The sequence below is a fragment of the Sinocyclocheilus anshuiensis genome, unplaced genomic scaffold, assembly GCF_001515605.1.
Source record: "Sinocyclocheilus anshuiensis isolate Anshui unplaced genomic scaffold, SAMN03320099.WGS_v1.1 scaffold283, whole genome shotgun sequence".
NCBI classification, from domain to species: domain Eukaryota; kingdom Metazoa; phylum Chordata; class Actinopteri; order Cypriniformes; family Cyprinidae; genus Sinocyclocheilus; species Sinocyclocheilus anshuiensis.
In genome coordinates, this window is record NW_015549605.1 from 2,226,755 (window position 1) to 2,246,972 (window position 20,218).

The window sequence follows — 20,218 nt, forward strand, 5'->3', positions numbered from 1 at the left end:
TGTGTGTGTGTGTGTGTGTGTGTGTTTAATGTCTGCTAAGCTGGCAGACCTGTACTTTTTGAATATCGAGTAACTCGGCGAGCTGCATTTTCACCGTCGCCTCCTTGAAACGGCTAATGTCTAACATGTTGGCCAGACACACGCACAGATGCCCGGGTTCGTACGCGGTCACGCATGGCTGGATGGTTTTCACATGCTCTTTCCAGTCTGTTTTGAGTCCGCAACAGCAGGCATCGCCTGAAGCTCTGAGCTGGTGGGAGACCGGCAACGTCCAGCCCGACTGACCGCTAATGAAAGACCACTTACCCTGGATCCAAACCAAACGTACGACAGAAAACACAGTGTTCAAAAGCTAAACAGGGGTCAGAGAGATACTGAGATCCTTATCAAGCCATAAAAGACAAACCATGATCATTCAGGATTTATTTAAGGAAAAAGAAAGGGAAAAAAAATTAATTCCCCATTGCTTTACAGCATGGAATAGAAACTCTGATATGTGCAGATGATTGTCAAAGGCATTGGATATACAAGCCCCATGTCAACAGAAGATCACGTCACAGTAAAGTTAGTATTCGTATGCCACTCCCAAAATATGATCATCATTGTCACATGCATATGAGTATATAATTCACATTTCACTGGGCAACTTTTATTTCGGACAGGTTGTGTCAGAGATGCGGAGATCGCAAGGCCTGCATAATCAGAGTTGCATTTTTTAAATATATATTCATATAGATATAGACATATTTCTTCATACATATAGTTACATGGTGAGGACTTTTGAAAATACGCAAACAATCGGTCGAATCGGAAAGCGCATTTAACATGCTCGCAGTTCTTTAGAAAATCATTCGATGCAGTTGCAAGGTTTTTTCTTTCTTAATTTGTGAAGAAGTCGACATTCAAGGGACAAGTTTAAAACTGCACAGTCACTGGGTAGCACAGACACTTGTCAGTCACAGCTTTTTCATCGTAAGAGGCAAAAGTGATGCCTAAGTTGGTAAAAAAAAAAAGAGGAAACGATTTGTCCAGAGTAGGTGCATCACAACCGATCATAGTTAAATATTCACCATGTTGCGCGTGTTAAGTTTGTACAATAGGAACGTGATTTTCTCGGAACGTACGACATTGAACGAGACAGGTTTGTGAATATACATCTGGGTGTATTACAGTCAAGTGTGGCCGATAACTGCAGAGAAAGGCAGTGTTTAGAGAACGAGATGAGACACGCAACGGACACACTAACATCTCCTCAGGGACAACATGATAGACACGTCACAACCACAGTCTATTTACAAAGCCTTTGGACACGCGGAGTGATTTGCTCTGGACGCAGACAGACCACAGTGATGCTGTAATCGAAGTGAACTGAAACATCGCTGCTCTCTGACCTTCACTGCACTCACTGATTGATCAGGGTGTGTGAGCCATGGCGCATGTGCATGTATTTACTGAATTTCATTACTTAAAATTAGTTTATAGATTTAATTGTTAGATTTACAATACATTTATGTTTGGCTTGCAGTGCCAGTAACTACATATAGGTTTATTTATCTTCGTTCAAAACACCCCCATATTTTGGTTTATACTTTTCCTGCACATCCTAATGAGGGTTTAAAAAATTCAAAACCAGCATATCGGACAAATTTCCTGCATTTTACACCCATAAATACACACGGAAAGTGACACTATACAAACACAGACTACATGAACACTGAAGCCAAAAATGTTAAGCCCTGTTACCACAGAAAATCATTTCTAGTTGTCCTTCAGTTTATAAAAACAAGCAAAAATGACATTTATAGTAATGCACTTACAATGAAAGTCTACAGGGGCAAAAAATGGCAATGAAATAAATGTTAACACTGCAATTTTATTTTATTTGTTTCAAGATTACTGGTATAAGTATTACAAAAAATATAAAATAATAATTTCAGGCTTTCTACTTCAAAATTTTAATTCAGTGTGTTACTTGTCATTTCTTTACAATTTATTGTGAAATTTACTAGCAATTTCTGAGTAAGAATTGTTTCTACAGCAAATGTTTTTCATGCAGTTTTCAAAGAATGAGACTAGTTGGAAAAATTGCTTACTAACCTTGTTTGAAAAGTTATATTCAATTTCAAAAATAAAACAAATCTGGTCAATTTCATACAGTATGCACAAAGGTACTGTTTACATGACAAAACGTGTAGAAAATATAGGACAGTCTAGGACAGTCGTCCCACTGTTAACTAGGTGATTAACTAGCTCAAATAACATATTTGTACAGAAACATTAATAGAGGTGCTTTAAGAAAACCCTCTAGTGCTTTTAAACCCTTTATATGCCTTTCTATACAGTTGACTTTTATTCTTACAAACTAAGAGACAAATTGAAATGATTTCCTGTGGTAATCAACATTATGCCACAGATACTATCAAAAGAGCTCAACATTCATTTAAACAACTGTTACTTATCAAACACCTCATGCTTACAGCGTAAATGGCTCTGAATGAAACCGAAATGTGAAGTATGGTTCACTCTCAAAGAAAACAGCTTTCGTGACATACAAAATCATAACGTCGCCCCAGTTTCGTGAAAAGCTTTGCAGCGCATCTCCGTTGCGAGATTACAAACTCCTCTCGAGTGTGAAAATGAAGACAAAATGGTGCATGCATGACCTGACTGAAAAATAAACCCATTAGCTCAAACCCCTCACGGTGAAGCGCCGCCCACACCGAAACAAACATTCAGGATGAAACTAATGGGAAATGCATGAAGATATTCGATGGCACTTTGGAAAATGTCACACACTCCTAAATCTTGTCCGTAGACGAGGTTCCCTCCTGTGATATTAACAAACCATAAAGGGCAAAGAAGACATCAGTCACTTTAAAAACCCGACAGGACATAATAAGCAGAGCCGTTCGGGGACAGAAGACCAGTCACCCATCAATAAGGATGTGTAAAAACCTTAACTTAGCCCTTAAAGCAATGCTAGAAATTCAGACACTTTGAGTCGTACTGGAAAGATGTTTACAGTCACTGAAAGTCATGCTGCGTTCGCGTTGAGTCAGAATTATGCAACATGTAAACGCATAATGATGACTTTACTGCAAAATACTTAACAGTCACATTAAACAGCCACTTTTTTTTTTGGCAAAATCAGGAAGAGCGAAGAAAGCACACCATGATATGCTGGCTATAATAAAATGACATCAAATAGAAATATTTAGCAGTATATATACAAAAATGCCTTTAAAGTGAAGTTTCTATGCCACTAGCATCACAAAATGTTGCAGAAATAGTAACAGGTAACCTAAACACTCCTCCGTCTGCCACTGGTCGAATAAAACGGTCAGTCCCGCCCTTAACTTGTTTCCAACGAGTAATAGAGTGCAATAGTGGCCGCCCACTTTATCAGCAGCCTTGGATCCGGAAGTATTCTTTCTATTCATTTTCCCCGTTTAAGAGTTATAAGCTATTAACCAAACCAACCAGAGACGAGGTAACTCACAACATTATAAACTTTGATTTGAAGCAAAAAGTATTTGAAAATCAGAGAAAAATCGCTCTAATGAGGGAAAGAACTACGATCCCATGAAGCACTGCAAACAACAAATTAAAAACATCAAATAAATTTGATATAAAGATGTGTATGATTGTGTATATTGCAAAATATGCATACACAAATATTTAAGTAGTTTGAAAGTGTAGGCAGATTACATCAGTCATTAGCATTAGTGGTTCATGGGAGTGTAGTTTTTTCAGAATCATGGGCAATGTAGTTTTTTACTAGGACTCCCACTGTTGAACATTATTGTTAAAAAATGTTGAAATAATGCTATCGTTAAATGTAAAAAAAATCATATACCATCGATAAACAACCTCGTAGCTCACAGTAGGTGATTAAAGGCTTATAAGTTATGGTTAAAAATCAAATCTCCAATTGAGAAAGCTGATGGGATTTACTTCCAGAACCCGACTTTTGCTCTCTATTAGGAGTTTGTAATCACGGTAGGCTAATTCCGAAACGGCGTGAACGTAGCATAACATATCAGTTTTCCCGCATGGTCAAATTGTCATACAATCATTGTGAGAGTTAAACAGCTGTCCATCATCCTAATCGATATTTTTGACATTATTCCAGCTGGATGAGACAATCTCAAACCATGGAGGCGTTACTAAAGATACCATCACTATGTTGCCCAGTGCAGCTGCGGAATTCCCTGAGAACTCGTACACTGGGCGTAGAAAGACGCTACCATGGCTTTTCGGGAGATTAACAGTTATACTATATTCAATAACTAACAGTGACTGTCTGTGTGTATTTAAAGTCACGTTTGAAGCAGAGAGTAACAGGATCAAGCTGTTTTTCTCTCTGCTTTAAAAAAAAAAAATCCAGTAAAGTAAGATAACAATCAAACATACTGCATGTTTTAACAGATATCTTGAACTTCCCGATGCTAAAACCCGACGGCGAGGTCGCAAATCGGTAATCTCCCATCTCGTAAAACGCTAGCAATTGCGCTACCTGTTCTCTTGTATAAATGTGCAAACAAAAGTCTCGACTCGAAAAATGTCGCAAAACAGTCTAATGTGATTATTAAAAGCACTTCTGCAGGTCAGCGTGACACATCAGTGGAAAACCCCGAAAGATCAAAATGGTAGCTAACGAGAAATACAATAAATCGTGAGCAGATAGAGAAAGTAAACAGGGAAAAGAGGGAAGAGCTAGACATGTTACGATATAGTAAGAAGAATCATTTGACATTGGCGCCATCCTCCTATAAGGGCGGACACGATCATGCACACGCTTTCGCACCTAAACCTCTGCGCTCTTCGTTGTTTTTTTTTTTCATGGCTGGCGAGGTTCGTAGCACATTCATAGCAAAGACATCACAGTTCTGTCCAGCCGCACGAATTCACTTCTCAAAATGGAAGCCTTCTGCTGGAAATCTCCTGCCGCTGCATGCATTGCACCCTCTAGTGGCCTGGAGGTTAAATGGCAGGAGTGCGTTAGGCGCGCGCAGTGTTTTGAGCCTCTCGGTGGTTGCTATGGCGATGGGTCAGTCCTCTGCCTCATTGGACGGCAGGGCAGGGAGTGGGCTGAGGGGCGGGGCTCACAGGGCAGTGGCCTCCCAGCTCTCTCCCCGCAGAACCTGGCGTCACTTGGTCCCAGTTAGCACCGTGCTCACCGACGCAACTGAGGGAGGGAGTGGCCTGCAGGGCTCCGCCCCTGAGGCAGAGGAGGAAGCAGCTGATGCCAGGGAACAGGAAGTGTGGGGAGGGGCAGTACCTACAAATGCAAATTTATCGGTTAGTGCATTGAAGTTAGAACTAGGGTTAGGTGATTATAGCAGAAAATATGTCTAATTTAAAAATTTTCAGCTATTCTAGATGCTATTCTACATCTGAATATTTATTATATTTGGTTTTAAATGGCTTAAAAATTTGTTTGTTTGTTTCAATTTTTTGAAAAGTTAGAAGAGCCATCATTTTGACAGTCATTGATGAAGTGCGATAAGGTAAATGTTAAAACTTAGTTTTAAAAACATGGGTGTTTTACCACAACATTGAAAAGTAGTATAGCTATAAATAATAATTTTTCCACATTTTGTACAACATTTCTCCTTTTTAGTAAAACATACCATGCAACATGTTTGAGTTTTGACATGAACAGTGTCAATGTAGTTAACTAAACTAAAAACAAAACTATTCAAAACATTTTTGTTAAATAAAATGAAGCTGAAATAAAATAAAATACAAATATCAGAGGAAAAACTTCAACAAAAATTTAAAATTGCCTTTGCAAATTGAAGCACTAAAATTACCGGAAATAAATAACTAACTAAACTGAAATAATAATAATAACAATTATAATATAATATAATATTAATAAAACCTAAATACTAGTAATATTTAAAAACAAAAACTGATCAAAAAAATAAAGCACATAGCAAAGTACTAAAAAATAACATTACAATTAAATGAAAACAAAATATAAAAATTAAAATCTCATTCTAAATATAAAAAAATGATCGAAAAATAAAACTAAATCAACTAAATAAACAATGGATGTGAACAAGTGATTAAAATGATTCACTGAAACAGGCATATGAAATGAACTCAAATGCAAAAATGAAACAAACAGCCCGATTTTTTGTCATTATACATACAGCACTCTCTTATACTCCCAATTCTTGACAGGAGCGGGTCTAAAATTGGCCTATTGTTTAAGGAAATTTTAAATACAATAATTATTATTGAAATAAATTAGATTTTTAAAAGTGCATTCAAATTACTGCAATATTCATGTTGATTAATATGATATATGACTAATACTTACAGTCTTTGCGTGGTATAGAGGTGGCCATATCGTTAATGAGAACGGCGTTTGCATTGGGAGCAGGTTTGTGGTTTTGGGTAAGTGCCGCAGTGGTGTTTGGAGTCTGGTTGGCATTCAGTATGCGGTTCTGGTTGGCGTTGTTTGATTGGTCCATGCTGCTCCCCATGCTACTGCCCAACTGCAGTCTCCTCATGTGGCGAACCACGGCCGTGGCGTTGAAGGCTTGCTGATATGTGGAGAGACGAGAATTCATGGTCAAAGAGAAGTGAAATGAGGCCCAAAACATACAGTACTCTAAGCTACACAAGCTAGATTTTGTGTTTCAAAATTTGACTCTACTTGTATAAGCTTGCTGGCCTTATTCACAATGTCACTTCTACTCACTCTCCATTTGCTTTTTGCAAAGTTTTTGCGCATCTGTCGACTGACAGACTCATGGATGTTCTTGCAGAGCGCAGTGTCTCCTGCGATCCTGAAAAGCAAAACGACAAAGTAAAAACTTTGCACCCTTCTTCACCTCTTCACTTCGTCCTCTCCTCTCATCGCTCCTCTCCTCTTAAGAAGCACTTTGATTTACTCCAAAGTGTGTCAATTCCCTATGGTTTTCGATCCCTCTGCTCTGTTCTCCAGTTTTTCAGACTCCAGTGTTTGGTAAAGGCTTGTTAAAGGTGCCTGTAGAGGATGTGCTAATTGCCGATTAGCGCTTTGGAATATATAATGTGAGATTAGGCGCAGTGTCTTAATTGGCTAGCGTTTTTTCAGTAGCTTTCCTCCTGCCCTTGAGAGAGATCTTGGTGCATGATAATAGAGAGACAGAATTCAGCCTGATACTCAGAACGTACACGCAATCCCCGGCTGATGCAGACAGCGTCTCAATCGAATACCAATGAAACGCTGCACTACTAATGAGAAATAAAGCTCTGTCTCTAAAAGCTGTTTATGAGGTCACAGTTTAATTGTTCTGGTACAGTTTAAGTGTCTTTGAGGACCTGAAAGACAGTCCAACAAAATAAAAGTAAATCATAAAGAACAATGATCTTCAGAGACCTACTTGTTGCTGTCAAAAAAGGATCTTTATTAAATTTATAATTTAAACAACATCACCTACAGCTCAACTAATGTACTATATTATTTGTAAGAAGAACTGTTTATTATTATTGTCATCAATAATAATGAAAATTTAATTTAATTGTAACATTGTTATTATTATTAACAACAACAACAAAATCAACAAAAAAACTTAAATTACTGATTTATTATTTAAATTATATTTTCACTCTAAATTCTTCTTATCATTACTTTTAACATTGTTGCTGTACATTAAAATGATTTTCAACTAAATTATTATTATTTAAATAATAATAATAATAATAAATTCCTATCATTTTACTTAAATGATAGTTTCACTTTGAATTAAAAATGATTGTTATTAATAATAATAATAATAATAATTGATTGTTATTAATCAGGACAGTACTGACTTACCAGGGATGTCGAAGGGCCTGTTCACATGTGTATCGCTTTGTTGGGTCCTTTTCCATCAAACAACTGATGAAGTCTTTTGCTGTTAAATATAAAATATAATAATACAATATAAACTTTTATATTAAATATAAAAACTATAAAAGTTAAACATTAAAAAATACAAAACATAAATGTTCAGTAGCTTAGAACCATTAAATTACATTGACATTTCAAGGCATCATATTTGCGTTCTACACTGTGAGCCTACACTATGCCACATTCATCCTGTTGGTGAGATAAAACAGAGTTTGGGTTTATCAGTGGAAAGACTGACAACAACATTTGGATTCATTCACAGTTCCCTGATTTGTAGGTTGGAAGGATTTCATAGAGCTAATGCCCGTGGTGTTTACTGAATGCCAGAGACGGCGCTCAGAGTTTCCTGTAAAACATTTTTCCTCTCTTACTGGCAGCATGTGCAGTTACTGATAGATGAGGGAGTGTGTTATAGATTAAACGCCTATAAACCGGACCATTAGCACCATGTGCTTCTTTTCTACACTTCCCAGAGTGAATATACCTGAATCAGATATATCATCCCAGTACGGCGCATCGAACTCATAGTCCGCTTTCAGGATCTGCTCAAAGAGTTTGGAGTCATTCTCGTCATAAAAGGGAGGGTAACCACACAATCTGTAAGAAAACAAAAGTTTATTGTATAATTTCCATACTTACAGCTCATTCAAAGTGTGGAAATATGTAAGCAAGTATGCGTGGAATCGAACCCACAACCTTAAATGTGTAACATCAGTAGTTCTTATATGCTACTTATATTTAAAGGGACAGTTCACCTGAAAAATTGATATTTTGTCATTATTTACTCACTCCCATGACTTTTTTCCTCTGTTTATGAAGAATGCACTTGTTGCTCTTTTTCCATATAATGAAATGGGATCCGCTTTGTCAAGCTCCCAAATGTCAAAAATGAAAGCTTCATAAAAGTTGTCCACATGACTTGTACAATATAGCTTCAAAACACTAGTAATATAATGCAATCATCATAAGGACTACTTTTACTTATTTTGTCATACTGGAGATTAGTCCTGAATAAATAATGCCAGATTTTCACTTTTGAGTGAACAATCCCTTTAGAGTTTAGATTTTCACTGTAATCCTCTAAAAACACGTCAGCTCACACCTTGATTCAACAGTAAACAAGCGTTTACGTTTCGTAAATAAGCCTAAATAAACCCCATGGGCTGGAAATCTGAAAAGAAAGACAGCTGATTAAACCCGATCAACGTAAATCAAATTTCCTCAACACATCTCTTGGAATGTTTTTCTCCTCCCATCATCAAAGCCATTAAAATACCTTTCCTCATGGGGAACGGAGGCAGTGGGGGAGAAAGGGATGGTAATTTTCTGCCTGATTTCGACCCCATTAGCTTTGTGTTTTTCTCTCTTCTCGTTGGGTTAGCTAATCAGACGCTAAGAGAATTAGCTACGGTTTCGGCCGGATGTCACTGCAATAATCACACCTGAGAGGAGGCCAACCATCCATGAGATCTGGCTCCGAGGAAGAGGTGGGCAGAGGTCCTTGTCGGTAAACACACACCAGATTTATTTTAGTATTATTTATATACTTTTATGCTTATTAATATTCTGAATTAGCTTTTAATTTTATATTTTCATTTTCCAGTTTTAGTATTTTTGTGATTTTGTCAATTTTCATTTATTAAAAAAAAAATATTTCGCTTTATTTCAGTTTTAGTCATTTTAGAACTTCAACTTAAAATAAAGTTGCCAGATAATTAAACTTAATTTTATATTTAAGATCTTTACGTTTTTTTGTTTATTTCAGCTTTACATCATTTAATGAAGTTTTTAAGTCAATTCATAGTTTTGGTTTTAGTTAGCAAAAACAACACTGACACACTCGTGTCATGTACAAACTTAGCTTAAGTCAACATAAAATCAAAATGTACTTTTATACACATTTCTGGTCTTGAATTATTCATAATATTCATTACCCAAAAGTGATAATACTGAATCAAAATGTAATAAAATGCTTCACTTAAAAAAAGCAACATATCCCATCCAGCACTTTGACATTTAGAGACCACTTTTCATGATCCAATCAATTCCTGATGGATAAATTCCTGCCCTAACATTTTTTTTCCTTCTTGTTTAAAGAATAGTTCCTGAAAAAATGTATAAAACAGCAGATAAAAACATCACAATAATGCAAAACATGACTCCAGTCCATCAATTAATGTCATGTGATGCGAAAGGCTGTGTTTATAAGAAAGAAATCTATCATTAAGGCATTTTAACTTTTAACCGTCACTTACTTAATCCATTCCATAATGCTCCTTCCAGTTAAAAACTCCTTCCTCTGTTGTCCTCTCACATCAAAATCCACTGATATATTTATTTAGAACTGTTTGGTGCTTGATCTGTGCATATTCCTTTCCTGATTCAGACGAGATCAGGAGAAAGCAGTATTATGGCAAGAGGATTTGTGTTTTAAATGAAAGTTTGAAGTTAAAATGTCTTAATGATGGATTTATTTCTTACAAACATGCAGCTTTTTACTTCACTAGATGTTATTTGATGGACTGGAGTGGTGTGGATTATTGTGATGTTTTTATCAGCTGTTTGGACTCTCATTCTGATGGCACCCATTCACTGCAGAGGATCCATTGGTGAGCAAGTGATTTGATGCTAAATTTCTCCAAATCTGTTTCCATGAAAAAACAAACTCATCTACATCTTGGATGGCCTGAGAGAGAGTACATTGTTTGTAAATTTTCATTTTTGGGTGAACTATATATTTTTTTTTATCACATATATTACATTATGGTAGTTAAAAATGTATTCTAAATCTCATAATTAAGTAAGTTAACGTTAACCTGTGCAAAAGTAAACAAACCCAACCATAAACATGTGAATATTTGGAATCAGGACAGCTGTGAGTGGGAGTGATGGGAAGGACAGCTTCAGCAGTTTGTTGACAGACAGTGTGAGTGTTTGCATTGGCGCAGGAGTCGCCCCAGAGCAGCCGGGATCCAAAGACCAAAACAAAAGACAATTGACTCAGATGTACACGGAGAACTGCAGCAGACTAAGATATGAGAAGGTGATGAGGCACTTGTTTTTATGTTGATTTGTCTCCACTCAGTAAAAAGCTAATTCACAGACAGAGAAGCACAGATGGCCACAGCACATGTGAAATGTACAGCTTTTATGACACTCTCAGTATCCTTATGAACATTCCCACACTAAGAAATATACAGAGGGTGAAATGAAAATATCACAGTGGTATCGCAATGATTTGTTTTTAGGACAATGTACTTTTAGTGTGAGGAATATTCCATTTATAGGCTATTTAATAGTAATATTTACAATAATTTTGCTGCATATTATGACATTTCTTAAGACTCTTTAGGTTAGAGCCAGTAAGTTTGATTCTTCTTCCTGAATCAGTTCAAACTGTCTGTTCCAAATGAATCGATTCAAAACTTTGATTCTGGGAGCGAGTCGAGACTCAAAAATGTTCATGAAGTCCACATGGTATTTTTTTATATAAATAAATGTTTTCTAATATATATATATATATATATATATATTTTTTTTTTTTAATAAATGCTGTTTTTTAACCATGTTTTTTTAGATATTAAAGTGTATGCACTATAATATGGGCAAATATATGGGAAATATGGAGAAAAATATTAGAAAATCCTGTTGTTTATCAATTGTTATATTGTTTCAAATAAATCAAAATATTTGTTGTGTTCATTCAGTGAAAAACTACAAAAAGATAACAATTTTAAGAAAAAACCTTATAATATAATATAAATATTTAAATCCACCATTTTCAAAAAAATCAACCTTTTTTGCCAAATCACCCTGCCTTGTAAGTAAAAAACATGTTATATAAGAATTCATATCAGTACCATGGCATTAGCATCTCATACCATCATCATGTACCATGGTAACACCGCAGTGTTTATTGGTAAGAAAGCGTTCCCATCTGCTGAGGAACCAGAGAAAGTCCAGAAATCTTCCAGTAATCAACATCTCAAATATTTGTGAGACACAAACTCTCTCTTTTCTGTTTTATGAACTCACTCAAACTGCACCACAACAATAAGCCCATATAAGGAGTCTGAGTAAAGTGGGGCACAACATCTGTAGCTCATCTGGAGAGATAGGTCATTTACTCAGTGGTTCAGTGACATTGTGCAAACGTTTTCTTCTTCTGAAAGTTTCATTCAAACCTTAGCTGAAGGATTCCTCAGCTTATAAATGAAAGGATGAGTGTGGCATTGTGGGTACTCACAGGATGTAGGCAATGACCCCGATAGACCAGCAGTCCACAGCTTTACTGTATGGCTTCTGAGCGAGAACTTCTGGAGCTGAGAAGAGAGAAAGAATCAGATCAGATCAGATTGAGACAAATCATATCACTCCTGTCTGCCACTGTGTTTCTGTCTTTTTCGACAGTCTTGCAACTATATAAAATTAATGACTTGAACATGTTTTTGTTAGTATATTATATATATGAGTGCAGGTGTTTGGGAAAGTAGACAACCATAGAAATCATGAAGGGCACTCAATTTACCATCTTTTTGAGACACACCTTCACGCACACTCACATACTCATAATCCGGTTATTCTCCACAGGAGGTTGAGGCTCCTGAGTCCTTCTAAATTTATTCTATTATTCTCCATTTTCTGCCTCTAGACATTTTCTTCCTCCCTTCAGGAAACAAGCTTTCACTCATGACACAAAAGCTTTGGTTGTGTGGTTTAGGGCTTCAACTTATCTTAGAGTCGCCTATTGTGTGTGCGTGCCGGACTAGTCTGTTACTCATGAAAGCTGCGTTTCGAAAAGCCCTTGAAATGAAACAGGCACATTTCCATCAGAAATGATAGAAACTCTGTAACCTTCGAAAAACAGCTCTTAAAAACACACACAGGTAGCAGTGATGAGAAAGACACTTTTAACCTGTAGCTTGCTAGGCTACAAGCGATGCATAATTCATAAAACACTTCAACTAAAGCAAAGCTACTCCTTGAAAAAATGAGCTACATTGAAGCTATTTACAAGGGCAATATATTAGAAAGAAAGAAAAACATCTGAAACAAAGTACAAGGATCTCAATTAGGGTTGTGTTATGTATTGAGTATTCATCATAATACATTTACTGTTATTTAGCTGGTATTGAGCAACATTGTGATTTTCATATTTTATTTTGTCATTAAGTTAAAAAATTCCACTCAAGAATATGCCAGTGTTCTGGTATAAAAGTCAGTAGTTAAACTTCACTTAAGTTGACAGGTTTGATTCATTTCTGTGAATCAGTTTAAAACGTTTCACTGAATAAAATCAAAACTCTGATTCAGTCCACTGTGTGACTTAATATTATATCTAATGTACTAGTCATATAACTGTTTAATTTAAATGATCTATAATGATCTTCAGAGTAAATACTTAAACACTGAGCAGCTATATATAGTATATCTGATAATGTAACATTGAAAGGATGAACTCTCAGTTATGACTACAACAAACTCAAACACATAATGATAAAATAATATACCAATTTAATAATAAAACAAACTAAAAACATAGTGAAAACAATTGATTAATTTATTAATATTAAGTATTTACATTTCGCAATTCTGAACTTTTACTTCTGCCATAGTATAAAAAAAAATGTAATTGCGACCTTTTTATTTAAATTTTTTTTACTAACAATCGCAAGTTCATATCTCAAAACTGTCTTTTCTTCGCAGAACTGCAAATTATATATTTTGCAATTGTGACAATATCTTTCAATTCTGACTTTATATTCTGAAGTCTGAATTGCTAGAAAAAAGTCTGAATTATAAGATATAAAGTAAGAATTACAAGGGGAAAAAAAGTCACAATTAGGCCTATATTTTTTTTATTAATTTAATCCCGCGGCTATTATTTTTCCTCCTATGAGGAAAAACCGTGACTGATCTGCTACTCATTAAAAAGGTAGTTTGTGATGGTGAATGGTGAAAATTACAGCTCAGTTTTAGTCATGCTAATTAGAAAGTATCGTGGCTACAAGTACACAAACACATACATACCGCATTAGGTCATATGAGCTTCTTTTACAGTTTAATTGAGTATGTGCAAACAAAACCTGCTTCAGTTCATCTCCCTATGAAAACTAAACAGTTCATTCCTGTCTCAGGACTGCAGGAATGGAAGTTTTCCAAGACGGGCTATTTTGAGGCTATGATCAATATAATCCCATCATCACATCTGAAGTGTCTACTAAAGAGATGTGTGTGCATGAGAGAGATGGCGAAGCAAAAACAGGGAGAAAGATGAGGAGCGAAAGGATAGAAAACGATGACAGCGGTTGATCCTTAAATTTGATTTGGAGGGCTTGGTGTGAGATTGTTACCATTTAAAGACAAAAAGAGGGCATTCCAGACACACACACTCACACAAACACACACTGAATGCATGCCTGCGTGCTGCTCTCATTCAGCTCTACTGTTTCCATTGAGGAGAAAGCTCACGCACAGCAGCGTCTGACCCCGGTCCAGGATGCACCTGGTTGAAGACTCGTTTTATAGCCGCCACAGGGCCGTTTAAACACAGTTACCATGGAAACTTGCCCGTAAAGACTGCCTTAAACACACATGCATGAAGAGGCATGTAGGAAACTCAACACTACTGAGACTCGAACCCTGCTGACTTTATTATGGTTTAGTTACGGTGTGTGATAGACCTACAAGAGGAGATATTTCCAACATGACTCTTACATGATCTTATTCATTTTGATTTTACAGTTACTACATTTATAAGTTAAATGAGTTTGGGCCATTTCTTAAGCTTGTTTAATGGGTAACGCTTTACAATAAAGTTTAATTTGTTAACACTGCATTAAGTAACAACGAACAATTCTTTTACGGCATTTATTCATCTTGGTTGTCCATTTCTACAGAATTTCTTCAGTGTTTCACTAAATTAACACAGTTAATGCATTATGAACAAACATGAATTCATTAAACTGTTTTTGTCATATTTTCCATTAGTTTTTTTTAATTTGTGTTCTATTAAAGGGGTCCTATTATGCTTTTTCACTTTTTTTATTTTAGTCAGTGTGTAGTGTGTATGTTTGGGCATAAAAAAGATCTAGAAAGTTACAAATCTCAAAGTCCACTCCAAAGGGAGATATTTCGTTTTTAAAAAATCCCTTTTCAAGAACTACAACGAACGGCTCGTTTGGACTACAACGTTTGTTTTCCGGGCTTTGTGATATCACAAAGCGGCCCATTAGAATATCATTAAAAATAATTCCCGCCTACAGAAATTCGAATGATTGGGGGGCGAGGAGGGGCGAGGTTGTGGTTAGAAGCTTGGTTGAGTGAGTGCATCAGACGAGACGATGAAGAAGAAGTGCTGCTGCAGAGTTAGTGCATCAGAGAAAACCAAGAAGAAGAGCTGCTGTGCTGTAGCGTCAAATTTTAGAAAATGAAGAAGAAGAGCTGCTGTGCTGTAGCTTCAAATTTTCGGCATGTCTAGAACAGTTCTTACAAGTACAACAAGTACAACACGACGTAGCTGGGCGCCGTGGACAGACGCCGAACAGTGCCTACACTCATAGAAAATAATGTATTTGAATTTTAAAGATGTGGCGCGACGCTGCGCTTCTCGTCCGGTGCGCGACCGCCTGAAACGCTGTTTTTTTCGCCTCCGTGACCAAACGTCTTTGTTTGGGCTTCCAATAGCGGATGATGTCAGGAAACAGTGGTTGCAATTTATTTTTTAACTCCCTGAGCATTATAACCCCAATTTGCTATTGTGTGCTGCGCATTTTACTGAGGACAGCTTCCACAACATGAGGGAGTACAGTGCCTGCCGGATTCGCCAAAAAGCTTTTGTTGAAAGTCGGAGCAAGGGGCGTGGCAGTACTGAAACACCATCTAAGCTGTTTGCCAATCACAACGCACTGGGACAGCTAACCAATCACAACACATTTTGTTTTTCGGAAGGCGGACCTTCATCAAAGCCGGAACTAATCGAGCCGTTTGTGCCAGGATGGGGAGAAAGGTATTTTAATAATGTTAATTGTGTGAAAAATAATGCGTTTCAAGCATGAGAGCATGTTCTAGTACACCCCCAAAACAAAATCAAGACTTTGTAAAAGCGCATAATAGGACCCCTTTAAGCTTTATTTTTTTATTTCAATCTTAGTTTAAGTAAATTTAGTACTTCACTTAAACTTATTTCAGACAACATTTCTAATTTTTTAATGTTTTTCATCAAATATTTATGTTTAATATGAACATTAATTGTAATTTATATTTTAATATAATATTTATTTTATTTTGATTGGTTTTCATTTCAATATTTATATTTTATTTTAGCTTCAATTTCAATAAACAAAAGCAATTTTTAATAGCAACATTTCTGACCACATAATATGAAAGTTACTTTTCTAATTCAATATTTTCTAAACCGAATATTGTATCCAGCTGTGTGTGTTTATTTCACATGCAGCATCACATACAGCCATGTTGGCACGGAGTGTTGCAGTCGCTCTAATCGCAGGGGAAAAGCAGGCGACTCTGGGGCAGTTCTGTCAGTATGAGATAAGAATAAGCTTCAAGTGCAGATACAGGCCGCACACAAATGAACCGACACATGCATTCCATGCAGTCACTCTTCAATAGCTAAAATATACACATTTGTAAATACGGTATATGAACATGCACAACTACAATAGACAAAAATCATAAACATCGCAATCTCTCTTTCATATCTAAACTCTTACCCACGTATCCCGGCGTTCCGCAGGCTGTGGACATGACATCACCTGTCCCCTCCATCTTAGACAAACCGAAATCACTAATCATGATCTTTGAGCCATCTTGCGGGTTGAAATAGAGCAGATTCTCTGGCTGAAGAGAGAAAACGCACTCATATTGAAATCAAACATATCAAACCAGAGCTGAACTGTGAATGTGGGTGCGTTTCGTTCACCTTTAGATCTCTGTGTACGATTCCCATACTGTGGAGGTAGTTTACAGCATCTAGTACTTGTCTGATAAGCGTACTGGCATCTTTCTCCGTGTAGAAACCTTTCTCCACGATCCGGTCGAACAACTCGCCTCCAGACACACTGCAAATAGACAGAAAGTGAGAGAGAGAGACCACAACAAAGAGCAGAGAGACCACTAAAAAACTAATTCCATATTAATATATACATCTAAATGTTTAGTTACATATTAAAATACTAGCAGAAATGTATGTCCTAATATACAGCACAATTGCAGGGCTGTAATTGATGTGAACTCCCCTGTAGGGGGTACTGCATGCCGACTCAGATCAGACAAACCCACCACAGTGCAACTGATCTGAATACAGGGGGAAAAAAAACTTTATCTCGTCCCTGTAAGTGCAGAGACCAAGCAGTCACACAATGGAGCCTCGACAAAGAACTCAATGACGTTTGGCCTCTTCATCTCCTACGCCTGCATTAGCCAGTCATTTTTATGTAAATTCAAACTCTACTACATGCAATTAGGCAAATTTAAGCTCAAAGCAGGAGAGTGCAGACAGAGCACATTAATGCTGCTTATTGAAAGTCGGAGGATGGACTTGGTGTGGTCTGAGCAGGGGTTGTTTTCAAACTACTAAGACTATAGCACCCCCTTCTGGATGGAGATACAATTGTTTTTGTTCATAGTCTTTATAGTGATTGTCTCAAAAAATGGATGCATTGCCCATTGATGCATATACGCACACAAAATATGCATTAAATAACTCTTAAGAGTTTCGTGCAGCCTAATTTATCTTTTGTTTTGATCTATATGTAGGCCGCAGTTGAAACAAACATGTATGTGCAAAATTGCCCATGAAAACCAATTTCTGTTGAAAATCAAGTTGATCTACCCATTAGAAATGGTAGCAAATACACATTTGCACCTTTTCAAGAGACCATTTTGACTATACTCTTAAAAATAAAAGTTCTTTATTTGCATTGATGGTTATATAAAGAACATTCCATATGACAAAAAGGTTCTTTATAATGGAAAAAGGTTCTTCAGACAATTAAAATGTTCTTTATTTGTTCTTTTAAGAACTGTTCTCTAAAAGGTTCTTTGGGCAACCAAAAATGGTGGTTCTACAATATCATTGCAAAAAGGTTCCCTATTGGAACCGTTATTTTTAAGAGTGTATGTAAGATTATTTCTTATTTTTACAAAGTACTACTGCTGCCAATCTTACAATTTACAATATATATTCCTCCAATGCACACTGCTTATTTCATTTCCAAGCCTTATTGACTCCTGCCAGTGTAAGTTATGATTATATGGACCTTTGCAGGGAAGGAAACCATAGACCTTTTGGACTTTAATTGAACACTCCTTCTCTACATCCTCATGATCCGCCATTTCAATTGTAGTCAATGGATTTACAGCGCTCTCGGCTGCAGTGTGCAGACGCCCTTAGTCTGTCCCTTTTTCTCTGTCCTCATCTAGTCCTTGTTTCTCTCGTTCCACTGCCGTAAATCGTGTCATACTGTGCAGTAGTGCCTGAGGATCTAACATGCATGAAGAAAACAGTCCATATCTGATTGAATCACACTTGCACACACACTTACGTGAAGAGTGAATTATGAAAAGAGTTTCTAAACGGCATCTGTGAGATCATACAGAAAGCAGATTGGTACTGTTTAAATATTCATCTCAGCACCATATGCCAAAATGTTCTTCATGTTTCTCTCAGTAACACACACACACACACACACTCGGCACAACCTATTAACAGGGAAAAGAGGGGCAGGCTCCCGGCCAACTATCAAATTAACACTCTGGAATTCAAATTCTAATGCGGTTTCCAGGGGCGAAATGAGGATGGAAAATAAATGTTTGTTTCCTCCAATCCGCCTAACTTCCCTCTCGTCTCCGCATAATCAGCATTTAAAGTTGCAATGATATCAGAATTTACCCCATTTATGCTGTTGTCTTCGTAATCTCTCATGAAAATGTAATAACAGGCTCTGTCCCTGAACCGAATTTCCTTTCGGCTGACGTCAGCAACCCCTCCCCTGCAACCACCTGTCATAGAAACCACTTTACACGATTATGTCCATTCCCAATGCACTCACTTTTCTTATCTACATATATGGACACAATCATTCCGAGTTTTTGAATACACAACCCACAGAGAAGCAACATCATAAATGACCTCTATGTAAAGATTATTCCAGGATCAATACAAGTCAAGTTAATCTACAGCATGATGTTGATCAGCACAAAAAATTGTTTGGATTTATGCCTCTTTTATTTAATAAATAAAAAAATAAAAACTGAGTTACAGTTAGGCACTTACAATGGAAGTGTTAAAATACAAAATACAAGATGTAACCAATATGCATGTTAACATGATTTTATATGAAAATTAACCATTTCTGTGTCAAGTTATATCTAATTTTACTGTTCCCATGACAATGTAACACCTAAAATGACTGTAAAAAATAATTTAATTATTTTTACAGCTCAAATAATACACAAGTTTTAACAGAATAATGTATTTATAACTTGGAAATACACTACTGTTTAAAAAAAGATTGTTCACCATGGCTTCATTTATTTAATCACAAATACAGTAAAAACAATATTAATGTCAAATATTATTATTATTATAATTTAAAATAAATGTTTTCTAATTGTATATATTTTAAAATGTAATTTATTCCTGGGACGCAGAGCTGAATTTTCAGTGTCACATGATCCTTCAGAAATCAGTCTAATATGCTGATTTGCTGCTCAAAAACCATATCTAATTGTCAATGTTAAAAAAAGTTGTGCTGCTTTTGTGCAGTATTTTTGTGGAAACTGATACTTTTTTGATTAATATAAATCTCAAAAGAACAGCATTTATTTGAAATGGGAATCTTTTGCAACATTATGCGTCTTTACTGACATTTTTGATGCATCCTTGGTGAATTAAAAAATCACATAGAAGGAAAACTGTCAATGCCATTTCACTGGCTAACATACATTGCTAATAACAAAATTTAACATGCTCTAAAAACACACACTGCTCTGATGCAGGAAATCATGTTTCAGGCTATATATTTATTTAATAGCGAGAGAGGGCTCATTTTTTCTCTTTAAATGCATAGGATACACACACTACATGCTCCCCTTACATTAAGGTGTGCGTGTGTGTGTGTGTTCATAAGCATATGAATACTTCAGTGGTGCACATAAGCCCATTTAATGTACAATAAACACTGCCAAGTTTTAAGCTATGAACTTGCATGCACTAGCATGTATGCTTTTATAATTGAAATTAACATTCACTACGCATATATATATATATATATATATATATATATATATATATACATGCATTTC

At 36.3% G+C, this 20,218-nt stretch overlaps 2 protein-coding genes across 4 annotated transcripts in view; one reads left to right on the top strand and one right to left on the bottom strand.

The window, feature by feature from the left end:
• Positions 1–20,218, top strand: part of LOC107658859 (ADP-sugar pyrophosphatase-like) — a 73,359-nt gene that overhangs the window by 2,056 nt on the left and 51,085 nt on the right. The window lies entirely within an intron of this gene.
• camk1da (calcium/calmodulin-dependent protein kinase 1Da) overlaps positions 3,667–20,218 on the bottom strand; it is a 57,255-nt gene continuing 40,703 nt past the window's right edge. For all 3 annotated transcript variants that reach the window (XM_016447535.1, XM_016447537.1, XM_016447536.1), the window contains exons 4-11: positions 16,833–16,971; positions 16,624–16,750; positions 12,138–12,213; positions 8,376–8,488; positions 7,817–7,895; positions 6,716–6,803; positions 6,332–6,557; positions 3,667–5,281 (exon numbers count right to left, since the gene is read on the bottom strand). In XM_016447535.1, the coding sequence (XP_016303021.1) occupies positions 5,151–5,281; positions 6,332–6,557; positions 6,716–6,803; positions 7,817–7,895; positions 8,376–8,488; positions 12,138–12,213; positions 16,624–16,750; positions 16,833–16,971 (979 nt within the window). In that variant the 3' untranslated portion in view covers positions 3,667–5,150. The remainder of the gene's footprint in view (positions 5,282–6,331; positions 6,558–6,715; positions 6,804–7,816; positions 7,896–8,375; positions 8,489–12,137; positions 12,214–16,623; positions 16,751–16,832; positions 16,972–20,218) is intronic.